At 43.4% G+C, this 17,864-nt stretch overlaps 1 protein-coding gene across 1 annotated transcript in view; it reads left to right on the top strand.

The window, feature by feature from the left end:
- The first annotated feature begins 477 nt into the window (after positions 1-477).
- pard6a (par-6 family cell polarity regulator alpha) overlaps positions 478-17,864 on the top strand; it is a 36,131-nt gene continuing 18,744 nt past the window's right edge. Inside the window, exons 1-2 of the mRNA XM_080474906.1 lie at positions 478-824; positions 11,382-11,604. Of these exons, the coding sequence (XP_080331032.1) occupies positions 693-824; positions 11,382-11,604 (355 nt within the window). The 5' untranslated portion in view covers positions 478-692. The remainder of the gene's footprint in view (positions 825-11,381; positions 11,605-17,864) is intronic.

Here is a 17,864-nt window from a genome sequence, read left to right as displayed (position 1 = left end):
ACAAGTTGACTTACAAGTGTACCTTTAATGCACACGTGACGATAAACCTGCATATTTAAGCTATTACCAAACAAACAAACAAAAAGAACAAACCAGATTTTTTTTTTTTTAAACAGCTGGAAAATATATTGCAAATATTTAATATTTAATAAATTTGTTTATGGTTGAAGTTAACAAAATACAAAAAAAAAAAAAAAAAAAAAGTAACTAAATAATAAGTAATTAAAAAAAGGGGGGGGGGGGGGGGGGTAGATATGGCCGATACGCCCGGGGGCTCGTGAGGCCCTTTCTGGGCGGGACACCGGAAGGTTCATAACACCGGAGCCAGGCAGTCTCGACCATAACACCGGAGCCGGGCCGTCGGGGAGCTGGACGCTCCGGTTTGACCCTCGACGTGGCCTGTTATTGCAGTATTATTACGGCCCGCCCCCTCCGCCGTTTGCTCCACTCTCACCGGGAGGAGTGGAGGAGAAGGAGGAGGAAGAGGAGGAGGAGGAAGAGGAGGACGGGTTACACTGGCACCTCCATCCCAGACTGGATCTACTGGATTCCACCTGTCGTGAGCGCGGTGCGCGGACACGCAGCTCCGCAGCCTGCGGGTTTTCTTCCACGCAGCGAGCCGGTGAAACCGGGGATTGTGTCATTCCGCCCGGGACGCAAACGGAGGGAAAGACCGAGGATAACCCCGGTGGATGGTTTTCTCCGCAGTGCCTGAGCCAGGGAGCGAACTCGGGAGCAGGATGTCCAGACAGCAGCAGCCGCAGCCGCAGCCGCAGCGGGTCTCCGTCCGGCGCTCCGACAACGTGATAGAGGTCAAGAGCAAAGTGAGTGCGGGGGGTCCGGGGCTTTCAGGGGGTGTCCGGGGTCCGGGTCTCAGCGGCAGTGTGTGCGTTGCGGATGTGCATGTCGGCGACGTAACCTTGCGTTGTTGTGAGTCGTGACGTGTGTCGGACAAACGGCGACACCCGGTGTGGACTGAGGCTGACAGGCCGACTGGCTGCCGCGGGGCTTCCGCGGGGAGGCGAGGAGCCTTCCGCCGGAGAGAAGAGAGCCCGCTACCGGGGACAAGCGAGCCTGCTACCGGGGACAAGCCAGCCCGCCGCCCGGCTGCACCGCCTCCGCTTGTCGTCGTTCATCCCCCGGATCAGCCGCCGTAATCCCCGCTCCGTAACTCACCGCGTCTTTGTCTGTCTCTTCATCCCATTACCGCTGCCGTGAGGCGGCTTCACCGTTTGCTTTCGTCCCGGTCCTGACAGGTCACCTCAGTTCAGATTCATCCGAGTCTAGAATTTTAAAGGAGATAAAATCTTTTGTCTCCTTGTTTTCCAACACCTCACTTTTTAAAAGCCACACTGAGGAGACTGTCGATTTTATTGGAAACTTGAAGTTAAAGGACCAGATTGGACCCTCTGGCCTGTCCAGTCTTGGCCCACGGGCCTCATGTTTGACACCCCTGCTTTAAACAAGAACTGTCCACTGTTTACAAGTATCTTAATCAAGTCTTTCTTTACCTAGTTTAAATTTCACTATGTTCCCTAAACATTAAATTACAAATTACTGACAAATAAACAAAGACAACATGAAAAATACCGATATGACACGTTCAAATAGGCGCTAACATGTGGAATCTGTCTAAATAATGATAAAAACATGACAGTCGTGCTGCAAATTTGTCATATTTTGACCATCAAATCTGATGTTTTGTCCCTTTGCCTTGTAAAAGCAGCTCTGACCCCACAAGATCTATTGACTGATGTTGGAAATCATGTTTAAATCATATCTAATATAACAAGAGACATATTGGAGACATTTTTACATTACATCACAAAATCTACAGAAATCCAGTGAGAAATGTATTCTATTTAGACACCTTTTAAAGCTCGAAATTATATAATGTAGGTGATTTTGCTCAGTTTCACACATTTATATAAATTGTATGATGAATTAATAGCACATAATGTTTGTAATGTTTCACTGCGGTGGCTTTAAAATGCTTTGGGTGAAAATTGAGCTGTGAAGTCCTCTTCACAAAGACGAGGTCGGAATTTTTCAACCTTAAAATATTACAGTGAGTGGTGAGGGTGAAGAGAGATGAGGACCGAAAATGTATTCATGAGTATGATTACATCGTTTAAATCGGGGGTTTCAAGCTGAAGGCCAAAACCAGCCACCCAGATGCTCCAGTCCATCCAAACCATCAAGCGAATGGTCACAATTTTAAAGAAAACATTGATTTGGGGAAAAAAACAATGAAATCCTTAGACGAGTGGACACAACACAACACGAAGGCCCCGTTTCCAGGACAACGTTTCAAGTGAAAAAGCATCAAGACCCAGGAAAATATGGTCTGGGAGTCCTGACACTCTGGAGGCCACCATTGTGGTTATTGTCCATTTACTCGCACACGTGCAGAAGAACTGTTCACTACGGCCGCCGTGCGCTCGCCCAGTCGTAGCGTCTCCGTAGCCGGAGTTTTGAAAAAGTTGTGTTTTCGTCCTGTTTCCACGGAGACGGATGGAGCTTACGCTTTGGGAGGCGTCCTCAAAAAGTTGCGTCCTCTAGTGTCACCCAACTAATAGTTTAGTGTTTTCACTTGAAAACGTTGTCATGTAAACGTGTGCAGATGGACTTTGTGTCCAATGTGTCATTGATGTTTTTTTTTTAACTCCTTAATGTCAAGAAAGTGGGGTAGATATGCAGTATCGCTGTCAAAGTAACTCCAGAGGGTAAAAGAAAATGCTTAAAGTGCAAATATACAGAAGGTTTTAAGAAGTCAAGACTAATTGTAGTCATTTTTTTAATATTTAGGGTGTACCCGGTGACCCGTAGTTGAAAAAAGCAGTTTAAAAGATAGATAGTATGGGGGATTTCATGCCAAATGAGCAGATTAAAAGAAAATCCTAACTTCCCCTGTGGGATTTATTTCATATTTTAGATCTCTATCATCCGTGTATGAAGCTCAAGTGGGAAAGCTGATATCACTGTTAGTGTCTGAGCTGTGGAGGGTTTAAAATTCCTCCCGGTCGGGAAGAAATGAGACTTTTGCTTCATGTTTTGTGAGATTTTTCTGACGGATTTGACTTTCGTGCAAGCTCACGCTTCCAAACAGCCGCTGAAGACGGTTTGATTTACGGCCCTTTTTGTAATCATGTGGGTGTCTCAGATCGAAAATGAAGGTATACTTTCATTCTTTGGCCGCAACAAACGGTTCTGGTATTGAAGTAACGACTAGTTCATGAAGATGTGAAGAGTTTAAACAAAGTGCTGCTGTCTGCCTGCTGATGTCGACGACCCTCTGGATCTACACAGCATCTTTTTTTTTTTTTTTTTTTTTACAGATAGCAACAATAACCTCAGTGACCTGTCAAAACCTTTGGAAACATGAGACGTGACCTGGAAATGATCACCTCTTTTCTATAATCTGTAACTTAGTGAGTCTACACGTGGGAGTCGGTTCTTCTCAACGTTAAAAGATAAAGTCAAGTTCTCCTTGATGGCACCCAGACGGAGCAGGAATAACTCCAAAGGAATGACTCATTGAACTTCAAGCAGATTCTCAGTGGCGCTTCTGCCTCCCTCATGCAGAACGAGCCTCATAATCTCATAAACGAATGAAGGTGGCTCCTGTTTCTCAGATCGTTCTGAAATAACGGCAAACTTGTTGCAGCTCGACGTCGCCTCGCTGGATTGTGTTTGACAGTTGCAGCACAAGTGGGAGCAGATAAAAAGTGGAGACGATTCTCGGGAGACCAGCTCACCACTGCTTGTTCTGTCGAGTTTGATTTGAGTGCAGGGAAGTACTGAAAGAGAGAAAAGAGAGACCAGACTTCAGGTGGGACAAACAACCAGCGCTGAATTGCACTCTCACTTGGCCTGTGTTTTGTGGGTGATTTATCAAAGCTTTGATGTTTTCAAGTGAAAACCTTTGTTGTTTTTTGGGCACGACAATGATCCTCGGAGTCACTGAAAATGCAACTTTTTGAAAAGGGTTCTCAACGGGGGAAGTGTTTGAAAACACTCCAACTTTGTCTCTGTGTAGAAGGGGAAAGCGCAACTTTTATAAAATGCTACTTCTTGCGCCTCTCAGCCCAAGTATATAGTTCTTCTGCACATGCGAGAGTCGACTGTCAATGAGAGCAGTGCTGCTGTCCGAACGTGGCATAGTTTCGAAAAGAATTCTCCACAACATTTCAGTTAAACACTATAACGTGTGGACAAAACACTAACCCATTAGTATTTCTGGTTTTCAGACATTTAAACGTTTATCGGCTGCATCCATAATGAAAAGAGGGCAGAACTGCACAGAAAACAAACAATATGAAGCGTGGTAGTCTCCTCGTTGTCGACTAGTAGGAGCAGAAACCGCAGATCTTTTGAGTTCTGTTTTACACAAGTAAAAACACAAAACTTCAGTTGTCTTCTGGGTCCCCGTTGACACGACGACGGTGCTTGGAGCCACTGAAAATGCAAATGATGAAAAACCGCTCCCAAAATGGAACTTTTTGAAAACTCTTTGACTTGGTCTCCATGGAAACGGGAGGGAAACGCAACTTTATGAAAGTGCTCCATCACTGTGTAAATGGGGAAAACCCAACTTTTTGAAAACTTTGGGACACTGCTTCTCAAAAACGCTCCATTACCATGTAAATGCATCTAAAGGTGGAACTTCTTTATCACATATACGCTACAACAACAACAACCAAAAATAAACTTCAAAGTTTAAATATAAAGGTTCTGGCTCGAGTTTACTGGTCCGGCACACTCGGGAAGAAATTGGGCTGAATGTGACTCGTGAAGTGATGAAGGATAAATGTTGTTAGCCTGATGTCAAAAATAACTGAAGCCAGAAGGTGAAAGCTCCGCCTCCCATTCTGCTGTCTGGACTCCAACATCATCAATAAGCTCGCACACGAGTTTCTGTGGAATAATTTGGGCCGGAGATGTGATGGAACTGGGTCATTAAGAGCTTAGAAAAAGAGTATTTGTGTCATGGTGCCAGAGTCCGTTTGAGAGGGAGGTCTGTGTAAGTTTGGAATAGTACAGTTCAGTTCCAGTTTGGCACAAACCAAAGATCTGTAAGAAGACCAGAACGCCGAACACTTTTGGAGCGCCGTATCCTCCCAGCTCGTCGTAATTAACACTTCCAACCGAGGAATTCCTCCTGCTGTTTAGGCTCCTTTATACATTTTATTGGCTGTTCTTAGCCTGTAAATATAACACCATAAAAATCCAACGTGCATTTTGTGTAGAACACAGCGTTGTTGTGGAACCTGCACTGTAGAATAAACGCAGACACAGCTGTTCAACATCCGTCCTGTTTATCTTTTGATCCCGTGTTAAAAAAGGCCAGTGTGAAGTGAACCAAGATGAGGTGTATTTTCCCCTTTTCCCCCAAATTTAGTCCAAACTAGAGAACTGAACCTTAATTGCGACCCCAACTCAGAGCACTGTCAGTCAATAGTACTTTCATGTGAATACTGCATTCAGTGTGAGTCACCATCTGAGTAGCAGGCATGACTCAGAGTTGAGCCCCCCCCCCCCCCCCAAATTGCATTGTAATGTAAGTGATAGTTAAAGTTGATGAAACCAGCCAAGCCTGTGTGAAATGTTTCATTATTACTGGTTTACTTTGGCGTGACCAGTTCAGTGTTTTGGTTTTGTTTTTTTCTTAGCTTTTCCTAATGCAGATGAGTCCTGCAGTGTGGTATTGTGGTGGCACAATACTTACTAGTTAGTTACTCATTTTTCTTCATTGAGCAGTTTGCCTCAGTCCATCTGGAACTGAAGAGACATTTGCATTTTTGGGTTGTGTTAACACATGGCTCTGTAGACCGCACTGACAAACTATGTTCACAGATGATGTTTGTCCAGGAAGTGTTGAGTCCATGCAAATACCAAACCCGTGGATTTCAGGGGCTATTTGATCCCAGTTGGGTTGGACCAATACAGCAGCTTCACAACAATGTCAGTTTTCCCTCACTTTTACCACTACTACTGTGGGCAAAGGCCTCTTTCTGCATGTTTTCACTAATGCACTCGTGTACTGATTCTATTTGAAGGTTATTTCGATGGCAATAAGATAACCGTCTTTCACGGCAGAGTTGCTGATCTATATGCTGCAACCGTTGTTGCTGTCTGCTGTTTAGATTTGTTTCCTCGGAGGTGGGTGTTATGAGCTCCATCCATCCACCCACCATCTCTCTACACCTTTCTCCCAATGGTTGTAGCTCACAGTTGTTTACAGACAGGTGCTTCATCAGACGCCTCTGCTTAAACCTCTTACTGAAGCGAAACAGTAACAGTAGTTACTTTCATGATAGTACAGTTATTGTTTTTTTGTTTTTTTTTAATTATCTATCCAATTTGCTCGATTGTGCCCTCTGAATTGACCTGATGACCTTTCGTGATGTTTTGTAGATTTCCTCAGCCTCTATAGGATGCTATTTTTTATACCCAGTTATGTAGTTGTTAGGCCTCGGAGATGCTGAAAACAACTTTTTGAAAACAGACCGACTGTCAGCATTAAGTGAGGTATAGCACAACGTTTTTAAAAACTGCTCCCGAGGTGGAACCTTTGGAAAAAATGGTCCAACTTTTTTGGAATGCGTCGCACAAAGGGGGAAAAGGCAACTTTTCAAAATTGCTCAGTCTCTTTGCAACCCAGGAAAACCCAAATTTTTCTGCACATAAACAAGGAGATACAAAAAGTTTTTGAACTGTGCGCACGCCACGGCCAGAGTAAATACTTCTTGTGCACATGCACTAGTAAAGAGACAATAACAATGTTTTCCTCCGGAGTGTCATGACTCCCAGTTCAGATTCTCCTGGGACTTGGTAGTTTTAGAGTTGACACTCGCAGTAATGGCAATCCTTGTTCATAAAAATGTCCGCGTACTCGCCATTGTTAATGTTTAGGGAGTATTGTTCCTCTGTGAGCATGTGTGTGTGGTTTCATAACCAAAACAAACCACAGCACAGTGGCCCCTACATGAAAACTACATTGTTTACAGCAGACAGCTCCCTCATTTGCATTTTTTTAAACGTTTCTAGACTTTTCATTAGCACAATTAAAATTTTTATTACAAAATGTCCCTGCCTTTTTGGAATAATGGTTGAACAATGTTGCTGAGGGAACTACTAAATGGCCTATCACAGTAATATTTGTTAATATGAGGGTCTCGTAGGTTAATGAAAAAGCTTTCTGTTGTCGCTGTACGCATTTCATTGCTGTGTTGGTAATGTCTCTGTGCTGTGAGGCAAAGCATCACCGTGTGCTTTGCACAGTCCTGTTAAACTGTGAACATAATTACAGGAACCTGTCTCTCCCGGTAATAATCCCTTTACTTAGGCTGAATTACTTTCAGGGTTTTAATGAGCCGCGTGCGTTTCTCTGCCCCTAATAACATGCTTCTAGCTGTGATACACCCAAACATTGTGAGGCTGTCTGGAGACTGAAAAGAATTGATATTCACATGATGATCACTCTTAATATTTCTGTGGTCAAAGATACTAGAACTGCTTCACTCTGTAGAAGTGAATGAAGCAACCACCTCCCTTTCCCACCACAGTGGCGTCATCGGGAGACGTTTCAAAGTGTGCGATCAGGGCGACCTGCAGTCGCAACCCGTGTCTCATAAACTGTGGGCGGTTCACGCGGCAGACTTGCAGTACTTGTCGTGCTGGCTCCAGAGAACAATAGACACGACATCACCTGGAAAGATAAATGAAAACATTTTGCTCCCTGTGGCTGATTCGACATGTGTTCAGGTTGAGAGCAGGCCCAGGTGGACCACCGTGCTGAAGGTCTGGCTGTGTTTGGGTGACCGTCCGGCTACAACACTTCTCATTTTGACTCTACATGTCCTCAACACCCTTTGTCGCCTCGTCTGCCTTCATGAGACACGGTTCCTCTTCATGTTGTGACAAAATCTTTCACACGAAGGCCTCGTTCACGGAACAATGTTCTTAAGTGAAAGTGGACATTTTGTGTCGTCGCGTTTTTTATTCGCGTCCATGTTCTCCTGGGACTTGGAGGTTTTATCGTCAACAGTCACGTAATGACAATCCAACTTGGTCGTCCGTCCACTAGAATGTCCCATGTGCTGCCATTGGTAACTCCTGGCCCAACATATGAATGGACATCATTTTCAAAACAATGCTGTGTAAAGGCAGAACTTTTCTGAAACGAACACGCAAAAACAAAGCGTTTTCACTTGAAATGTCATGGAAACGGGGCCTAAAAAGGCCGGTTTGTATGAATGTCTACTTCAAAGTCGCAAAATGGTACAATCGTCCTTCTCTCACAATACAATTTATTCATGTTTTCCAAAATGTGTTTTGTTTTAAGTTACCATTATGAACAGATGAAAAATAAGGAGGCACAACTAATCTCTAAAATAGATTAAAAGATATAAAACAAGATTTAAAAAAAAGGTAACAATTACATAAACAAGGTACGTTACAAAGTATTACCACTCCTATGGGGATTATGGCTCAAAGTATTCCATCAACATCCTTAAGAATTTACCTCCAACAAGGTTAAGCGGTATCTGGCAAGGTCATTGTCCTGATGAGGAGTTCTCTTCTTCCACCAGGGGGAATAAGCGCTTATCTTGGTAAACGACATTGGAGTGGATAACGGAGGAAGCAGTTTCCTTCAAATTCAAATGTTTCAGATGATTGTCAGTGCCATGACCCCGTGGAGTGATTAAACATCATTGTTTTTGTCTTGGACAGCCTACATGTGACCTTGTTTCCTTCTCCTAAATGACAATCATCCACACTGGACTTGCAAGTGGCAACACATGGTTCTGTCTGAGTGTGAAAACTCTCCGACTCCATCTCCATCAAATGTACTTTTTCAAAAATGCTCCATCATCATGTAAATTTGTAAAATATGAGTTTTCAAAAAACGCTCTAACTCCATCTTCGTGTAAAAGGGTAGAAAACGTAACCTTTGGAAAATGCTCCTACTCCATCTCACTGTAAATGGGTTTAAAATGCAAACGTTTGACAATGCTCCATCTCCGGGTAAATGGGGAAAACCAAACTTTTGGAAAACTCTACGACTCTGTCTCTGTGTAAACTGAGAGAAAATGCAACTTTTCAAAAACACTCCACCGTGCAAATGGGTTAAATGCAACTTTTTTAAAACTCTGACTCTGTCTCCATGTAAACAGCGAGAAAACTCACTTTTTCGAAAAAGCTTAATCACCATGTAAATAGGTAAAATACGTGTTTTTGAAAACATTCCGACTCCGTCACCAGGGAAACAAAGGAAAACATGACTTTTTAAAAAAAAAAACGCTCTGACTCCATCTTCATGTAAACTGGTAGAAAACACAATTTTTCGAAAACACTCCATCGCTGTGTAATTAGTGAAAATGCAACTTTTCGGAAATGCTGCGCACCACGGTTACACGGAAACTGACATCGTTTTCAAAAGCCTCAATCAGTGAAATTGAGATCTGATTCCACAAGAGAAAAGCCAGATAGTTGAAAGATCTGAACTTTGGAAGGACAAAATGGTCAAATTTAGTTCTGTCCATCTTTTTATTTCAGCATTTTTACCGTCTGCGTTCTGTATTTACCTTTTAAAAAAAGTCTTTGACTCCTCTTAGCTGCACACGTATGAGCCTTTTCATGAATGAAAAATTCTTTCCCGCTGCTGTTTTAAACTAAGTTGACAAGGTCAGACACAGTCAGTTGTCAGGGCAAATGTTAATGCCCTCAACAGGCAGTATCATTGCCCCTGCAAAGGTTACATCTGCACCTCTCGGCAAAACGTCTCCACAAGGCTGTTCAAACATCTCTTAAGTCAGCGCAGTAATCCTGCTGCCAGACCGATTTCCTTTTCTCCTCCTCTTTGTACTTTTCTCCTTCTGTTTAGCTCATTTCATATGGAGGCAGTGGATGATCTGCAGGACAGTTTACAGGTTAGGAAGTCCATATTAGATTAATGGCTGGTCAGCTTCGGTGCTGCTGGACACATAGAGTCCATCAGGGTACACCAAAACAATAAAGAGGTTTATACACATGAAAACGTAAAAATAGAATGAGCCGCAGCCGTCACCTTCGGCTCTGAAAAGAAATTCTGCCTTGTTGTTTACAGAGTATGGATGCAAAAATTAAATATAATATGGGCAGCACGTCATAGTGAATGAATGTGGTACCACAGGATTCGATGAGTCAGCAGGTCTCACTGATGGATCGGTAGGAGAGGCTGCTGACACCTTTTTTTCTCTGGATTAATTAGTTTTGGGTTAGTGTTTATAGCAGTACAATATCACTGAAATGAGTGATACTGGAAAAACTACACGGTTTGTGTTAAATAGCCGATGCCTGAGATTGAGAGAGTGCATGGACAGTTGCGATATATTGTGTAGATCTAATTGTGTCTCTTGTCATTGCGTTTAATTTGAACAATACATTTTGTCCCACTTCTTTACCAGTTGTTTGTTGTACCCTGAGCCACTGTGTTCCTATTTCTTCTCCTTTACCTATCCATTGGTCCCAAATCACAAAGATCCACATGGCGCCTTTTCCTCATCATATCTTTCTCACCATTATAAGAATACATGTTATTTAAAGGCGCCTTTCAAGGCTTTGAGGGTCACATTACATTAAAACACTTAAATTATGGATGTCATTAATGTGGTTCAGTTCCACTCGGGGTGGACCAATACCATATTTTTAAAGGACAAGCACAAGAAAGAGTACTAACCTTTAGCTACTTGCCGATACCGAGTACTGATTAAATGCCATAAATCCTAATTGACACTCCATATGCAAATGAAACACGAAGGCACAGCCTTGAAGGCTCCATTAATACGACTGCGTCGGCGCCACACACGGGGCAGGGTGTAGCGTCTGTGTACGCACTGCGCTATGTGGACTGTAGACCCAGCTCGCTGTGTGCCGCCACACGCTCCGGCTCACCGTTAATGAGTGTCAGTCACACTTTAATCATGTTTAGCGTGTAGCATCGCCGGTGTGTGAGCCCTGAAACTCTTTAGCATGTAGCATGTAGCACAGCTTGATGTGAAATCCTCCTGAGCAGTAAAACTAACGAGCGACATCATTCTAACGCCGCTGCTCCAAAAACCTCTCTGCGGATTAAGTTGCTGGTGTCGTACGAACTCTTTTCTCCTCCTCTTGTTGTTTTGACAGAACATAATTCTCAGTCTGTCTTACTTTTGTCATCCTCATTAATATTAAAGAACCTACAAACCGCAGACATCACATTCAGAAAGTGGCTGTGTGCTCAAGTCCCACCAAGATGATCGACCGTCCGAATGGCTTCAGTGAAACTGATCTGAAGTTTTTCACACTAAACAGTTTTGTGTGTGTGTGTGTGTGTGTGTGTTCTTTGCCTTGTGCAGTTCGAGGCAGAGTACCGCCGCTTTGCCCTGAAGAGAAACGGCCCGGGCGGCTTCCAGGAGTTTTACCGCCTCCTCCAGACCGTCCACCGCATCGCCGGCGTGGACGTGCTGCTGGGCTACGCAGACGTGCACGGGGACCTCCTTCCAATCAACAACGACGACAACTACCACAAGGCTGTGTCGTTGGCCAATCCGCTGCTCCGGATTATTATAACCAAGAAAGGTAAGAGGTTGAGAGCGGCGATCAAATGTAACATGAGCGGGAACGGTCTGAAGCAACACACCTGCTGTTAAGCAACGAGACTGATCCGCCTGTCGGCTGTTCCTCCCCCGTTTGAAGCTTCATCAGACGTGTGTGGTTTCGCTCAGCTGCAGGAAGGTCCTTACTCTCCACATCAAACAGGGTTTATACTTCACAGACGACGCCACCTGATGGCTGTCTGCTTCTCTCTCGTCCTTTTCGCAGTCAGTCCTCATTTGTAGGCTGACACTTTTCTTTTTTCCTGGGATTACTCTGCTTCATTGCGGGCAATACAAACACAGCTTCACAAGTAGGGGAACGGAAAGTAATTTGACTGAGGCCCCGTTCACACGACAATGTTCCCAATTGAAAATGGGCATTTTTCGTGGCGTTTTAGGTGTTTGTTCACACAACAACGGTGCTTGGAGCCTATGAAAATTCAGCTGTTTGAAAACGGCTCCATTTTTGAAAATGCTCCATGGAAACGGGGGAAAACCGAACACTTTGAAATGCTGCTACTTTACATGCTCAGTAGAGACAATAAGAACAACGTTTCCTCCGTCGTACCATGATTCCCAGTCCAGATTCTCCTCGCACTTGGTAGTTTTATAGTTGACAGTCACTGTGATAACAATCCCACTTGTTCGTCTCGCTGTACGAATGTCCGTGTTCTCCCGTTGTTAATGTTTATAGCGTGTTGTTCTCTGATGCATGGACGCGTGGTTTCATTTCAAAACCAAACAAATCGAGACCACGAGTGAAACAGCATGAAAATTGCATCGTTTTTTTTTTCCGTGTTAACACACTCCGTTTTTAATGCCGAAACGTTTCTGAAACGAAAGTTTAAACATGATGTTCAGAAACGTAAGCCTTCATGTTAACGATCAACATATGGAGAATGTTATGCGAGCTCGTGAGCTGAATGGGACTCTTATGTTTACATGTATTTGTTTACACACTTTCTCCCGATTGAAAAGAAAAAAAAAATGATAAAGAATTTATTCTAATTGTCAAAGACTTTGGTGCATCATCATAACACGCTGAGACATTTTCTTGAGTCCAAATAATCTTGATGGATCAGACCGACAAGTCTACATAATGTTGCTGTGGCTGATCGGTTGTATGGTGCTAATGAGAATTGCAGATCATCACATTCTGTTCTTGTTAACGTTTTTACAAATTGTCCCAACCTTTTAGGACTGGAGTTGTGTGAATGCATTTATGCGTGAGAAAGGGAGAGTAATAGCAGCCCATCTGGTGTTGTAAGCGATCAGCCACTGAGTGGGATTACTTTAGTCTAAAAGACTTCATAAATCTCTCTTGTGTGACAACGTGTGCGTGTGTGTGTGTGTGTGTGCGTGCGTGCGTGCGTGCGTGCGTGCGTGCGTGTGCGCAGGAAGGAAAATGATATATATCCTATCAGAGGATTGTGCAGGCTGATGGGCATGAATGAATAAACAGGCATAATTTGTTTTTTCAGACATAAGTTTCCAGAAATGACACCAACACCGATGCAAATAAAGAGCAAGAAGACCAGCTTCTGGTGTGAAGTCTGGAAATAGGAGTGTGACGGATATGAAATGCAAACTTCCTATGGAAATCTCACTGCAGTGGTCGAGGCTTAAGAGAAACGATGAAAGAAAGGAGAAAATCAAATATTTATCCGTAGCAGCCAGATGCAGAGATAGTGGGAAATGGCATAAAGCGCTCTCTGTGATGCTCAGCACAAAGCGGGTCGGCACAAGTGCACATCTCATTGGCTTGTTGGTCCAGGTCGTTGCTACTTTAAAGTAAAACCGTTGCTCTGTCAACCGTTCGCAGTCTGAAGTCAAACACAGTGTTTATGTTACGGATTCGAGAGCTGGCCCCGCCTCTCTGAGATTCACTTATCATGTTCTTCCATTGCGGATGTGGGTTTCTTCCGGTATGCCATGTTTCCTCTGGTAGTCCCAAAAAAACATGCATTTCAGGTTATTTGGTGACCTTAAACTGCCTGCAGGTGTGAGTGTGAGAGACTGTTGTTTGTTCCTGTGTTTGCTTTTTGACTGGCATCCTGTACAGGCTGTACTCTTGGTGGTCTGAGATTGGCTTGAGCAACCCGCAACAGCGGCGGGGAATTCTGGATGTTACACAGAAAAGTAGGGTTCGGGTCATGACAAGGCAAATATTGCCAACTAAAAAAAAATGATACCAAAATGATGCGACAATGAGCAAATACTATGGACGGATTTCCACAAAATGAAGTCGTCTTACACGTTTTGGTTTTAAAAAATAAATAAATAAAAGAAGGCATTTCTGGGCTGCTTTAAAAGAAGGCAAAAACAGAGATTATAGTCGCTTATCTCGGGGCCACTACACCACTGTGTGCAAAGAATGAATGGATGAGTCAGTTAAATGACGTCTCCCAGCAGTCTGAACAGATAATCTCACAAACACAATGATCCGGCCTGAACTAGGAGCATTATCAAATAGAAAAGTTTGGTTTCGAAACTTCTTAGAAAGGAAATTACGGTGGGATTAATTCAAATACGCCTCGAATGATAATGAAAAAACTCATCCCATTTGATCCTCTCAGTTGACGAGGTTAAAAAAAACAACTTTGATTTGTTGTGCAGTAGCAATCATGTGACTGATAGACTATTAAGTCTCTGCCGCTTCTCTTAAAACTTTATCATCAAAGTAATTCATCTAATGAGCTGAGATGAGTGGAACTAGAATGCAGTTCTACAAAGAGGTTTTCAACAACAGTAAGAGAGCCCGCGCTGGCTGGGCGCCTTCTCACTGTTGGCACAGATTCAGTACCACTAATGGAAGGTGGTTGTAGTTTATTTGGTGTGTATAGTGTTTGTTTACTGATAAAACAAGCAGGTATTAGACAGGAGCAGTACTGTTACTATTGAATCCTTTCATTAGAAATGCACCGATACTACTTTTTTTAAATGACGGGTACGAGTACGAGTACTAACCTTTAGCTCCTTGTTGATACCAAGTACCGATCCAAGTACTTGTTAAATGCTATGAAACTTAATTTATACTCCAGATGGAAACAATATGCAAAGGCTATTCGTTATCAATTAACCTGAAATCTTTGTTGTGACAGAGCTGTCGAGATCCAAAGCTGCCACATAAGAAGGATAAATATTTTACTCTCCAAGACAGTCAACTTGTCTGTCAATGTTTAGATAATTTCAGCAACGCAACATCAGTACCATCTCATCAGCGGCCTGCTACAGAGAGATAATGATCCCGACGCTTCTATGAGAAACCTCATTGATGCCCATTCGGACAGATGCACTTTCCTCCCCACAGCAGTTTCCTCGGAGACGTGACTGTGAGCCGGCAGCTCCAGCAGCTGGAGATTAGAACTCAATCTGAAGTCACTCTGCTCCGGCCGGGAGACAAGGCACTGAATTGTACGCTCTGTGCTCACAGTGTAGCCTCCATAAGAAGATGGATTTAACGGGACTTCTTTTTTTCTTCTTCCGCGTGTTTATTTGTTCGGTATGTTACGTCTAGACGCTCCACGACTTGTCCATGGAGCGTCGGTGAAGGTCAGGACAAGACATAATGAACGACGGCTGAGGGAACATCTGCAATAGGAGGAAAACAAGGCTGGCACATTCATGTTTAGACACATCTCGGATAGAAGTCTGTGCAAAACCCCTTTTTTTAAACACGTTGTAGTTTCTTTTTATTTTGGGGGAAATATTTCAGATAGATTGTTAAAGTTGTCTGTTTTCTATTACCATGACCAATACATTGAATATATATGTCAACAGATGAAACATCAAAGTTGTATTTATTTATTTTTTTAAGAACACCAGACCAGTGACTTTGGTGAACAACTTCAGGCCTCCACGCCTTCAGATCGGTCCAATAATTGAAGTTTGCAGATGTGTACCAGATAACACCTCTGTTAGACAGTCACATATGGAATCTGTCTTATTGTCCCTCCGCCTAGCAACAGCTTGTAAACAATCACAGTCAGGGCTTGAAAATTGTTTGGAACGTCTAAAGTATGAAGCCATGGTAGAAGGTAAGAACAATGACGCTGTGTAACCTGCAACAGGAAATACATGTAAATTATGCGTGATAACTGGCCGTGTCAGCATGATTTTGCATTTCTAGTAATGTAGTGTTGCCACACTGCCCCCCCTCCCCTTCACAGCATGAAGCTTGCTCTTTGTCTAGTGTAAGGCGCTGCCCCTCTGCCCCCACTGTACCACAGGCCTATTGTCGACCTGAGCCATATGGCGGTCCCCTTGGGCTCCAGATGGTGGACACTGCTGAGTGAGGACGCTGTTTCTCACACACACACACACACACACACACACACACACACACACACACACACACACACACACACACACACACACACACACACACACACACACACACACACACACACACACACACACACACCAGCTTATGGCAGCTGCAGATCAAAGATGGATGATACATGTGTGGCCCAATCAGACACAAAGATGGATTTTTAGGGGTTTGTCTGAGGCTTGATAACCTCCATGTCTAATATTCATTTTACAGCAGATATGCAGCGATCTTATCATTTATCCAATCAATCTGCTGCTGATAAAAGAGACAAGCTTGTTTAATTTCAAGTTCAGAGTCAAGGATGGCTTCATTTTCACACAATAGGCCTGATCTACTAAAGCAGGAGTGTTAAAAGTATTTTAATTGAGGGGGCCACACAAAGTCCAGTTCCATCTTGAGTGGGTCGAAGTGGTGAAATACTACCATAATAACCTTTAAATTAAAATGATAAAGTTTTTCTTTTTTGTAGCGCAGAGTATACTTGATGAAAATGTCTATATTTACACAAAACCAAACAATTGCTACAGAAAATGACTACAATCTCAACATAAAGCCAATTTATTAAAACCTCCTGGTGTGAAATGTCCCACAAAAGTGTTGCATTATGCATTTTTGAACAAATTCAGCCTGACAGCACGGCTTTGAGGCTAATACTAGTTGGGTAGCTTTCCTAGCAGCGTCACTGATATCTCAGCTCATGTCTCAGTGTTGTGTTGTGTTTCCTAAAAAAAATCTTTGGGGTTTTTAACCATTTGCTTGGTGGTTTGGCCAGATTCAAGCCTCTTGCAGGCCGGTTTTGGGCCCCAGGTCTTATGTTTGTGACACCCCTGTACGAAAAGCTTTGTGATATTGATCTCACACACGTGGAAGTTGATCTACTAATGGGAGCACCGAGGATTATGACACACACACACACACACACACACACACACACACACACACACACACACACACACACACACACACACGTTATTGTCATGCGAGTCCGTTCCTCAGTTGGCCTTCCACCTTGTTTGTTTGCAGACTTTATCGTAGAATATTTTCGGTTATTATTTCCACAGGATTGCACACGTGGGGACTCGGCGCTCCATCCATTCACTCCTAATGGGACAAACACAGTTTCCAAAAGATTGTTCTCATGTAAACTGGATGTAAAGCATGCAAAAGACTCATTTCAGTACTCCCAGTATTACTCATGGTGTTGTTTGTAGTGAATCATTTGCAAAATGCACACGAACTGAAACCACAATCTATTTCTGTGAGCATGCGTCTTACCACGCTTTATGGCGAATCTTAGGGGAAAGAAAGCTGAAAATGTAGAGGAATTGCTGCTACGTGGTGTTTTGAGATGAAGGCACACTGCAGTAATTAGAGAAATGATCATAAAACAGTTGAATTTATTCCCTGTGGGCTGTTTCAATGTTGTTTTGTCATTAGTCGTACTATGGTGGCATCATCAGCAAATGTGGCTATGTTGGTCTTGAGGTGTATGAGTGAACAATAATGGGTTAAGAGGGATTAGAGGGGTGGGATCAGTACACACCCCTGTGGTGTGCCTGTGTTCAGAATGAGTTCTGATGATGTGTGAAGTCCTGTGTTGACTGTCTGTGGTCTGTTGCTCAGCAAATCCAGTATCCCAGCACATATTGAACTCCCTAATCCAAGGTCACCCAGTTTCTGTTCCAGATAGGGCTGTGTTAAAGGCGGAGCCAAAGTCCACAGAACACAAATGTCCTTCTTTCAGAGGTGTTCTCATGGTCCATGTGTGCGAGAGCTCTGCTCTTTGATGAATCCGTACACTGTTGTGCCGTTAGCTCTGTTAACGTACTGGAGTCAAACGAGGTCTGCAGGGCTGGCAGCTTTGATGTCGGGGAGACCAAGGCCCTCTGAAAGCCTGTGACTCTCCTTCA

The sequence above is a fragment of the Lipophrys pholis genome (assembly GCF_963383615.2).
Source record: "Lipophrys pholis genome assembly, chromosome: 11".
Lineage (NCBI taxonomy): Eukaryota > Metazoa > Chordata > Actinopteri > Blenniiformes > Blenniidae > Lipophrys > Lipophrys pholis.
The sequence above is the reverse complement of the archived record's forward strand: the minus strand, read 5'-3'. Positions and strand labels throughout refer to the sequence as shown.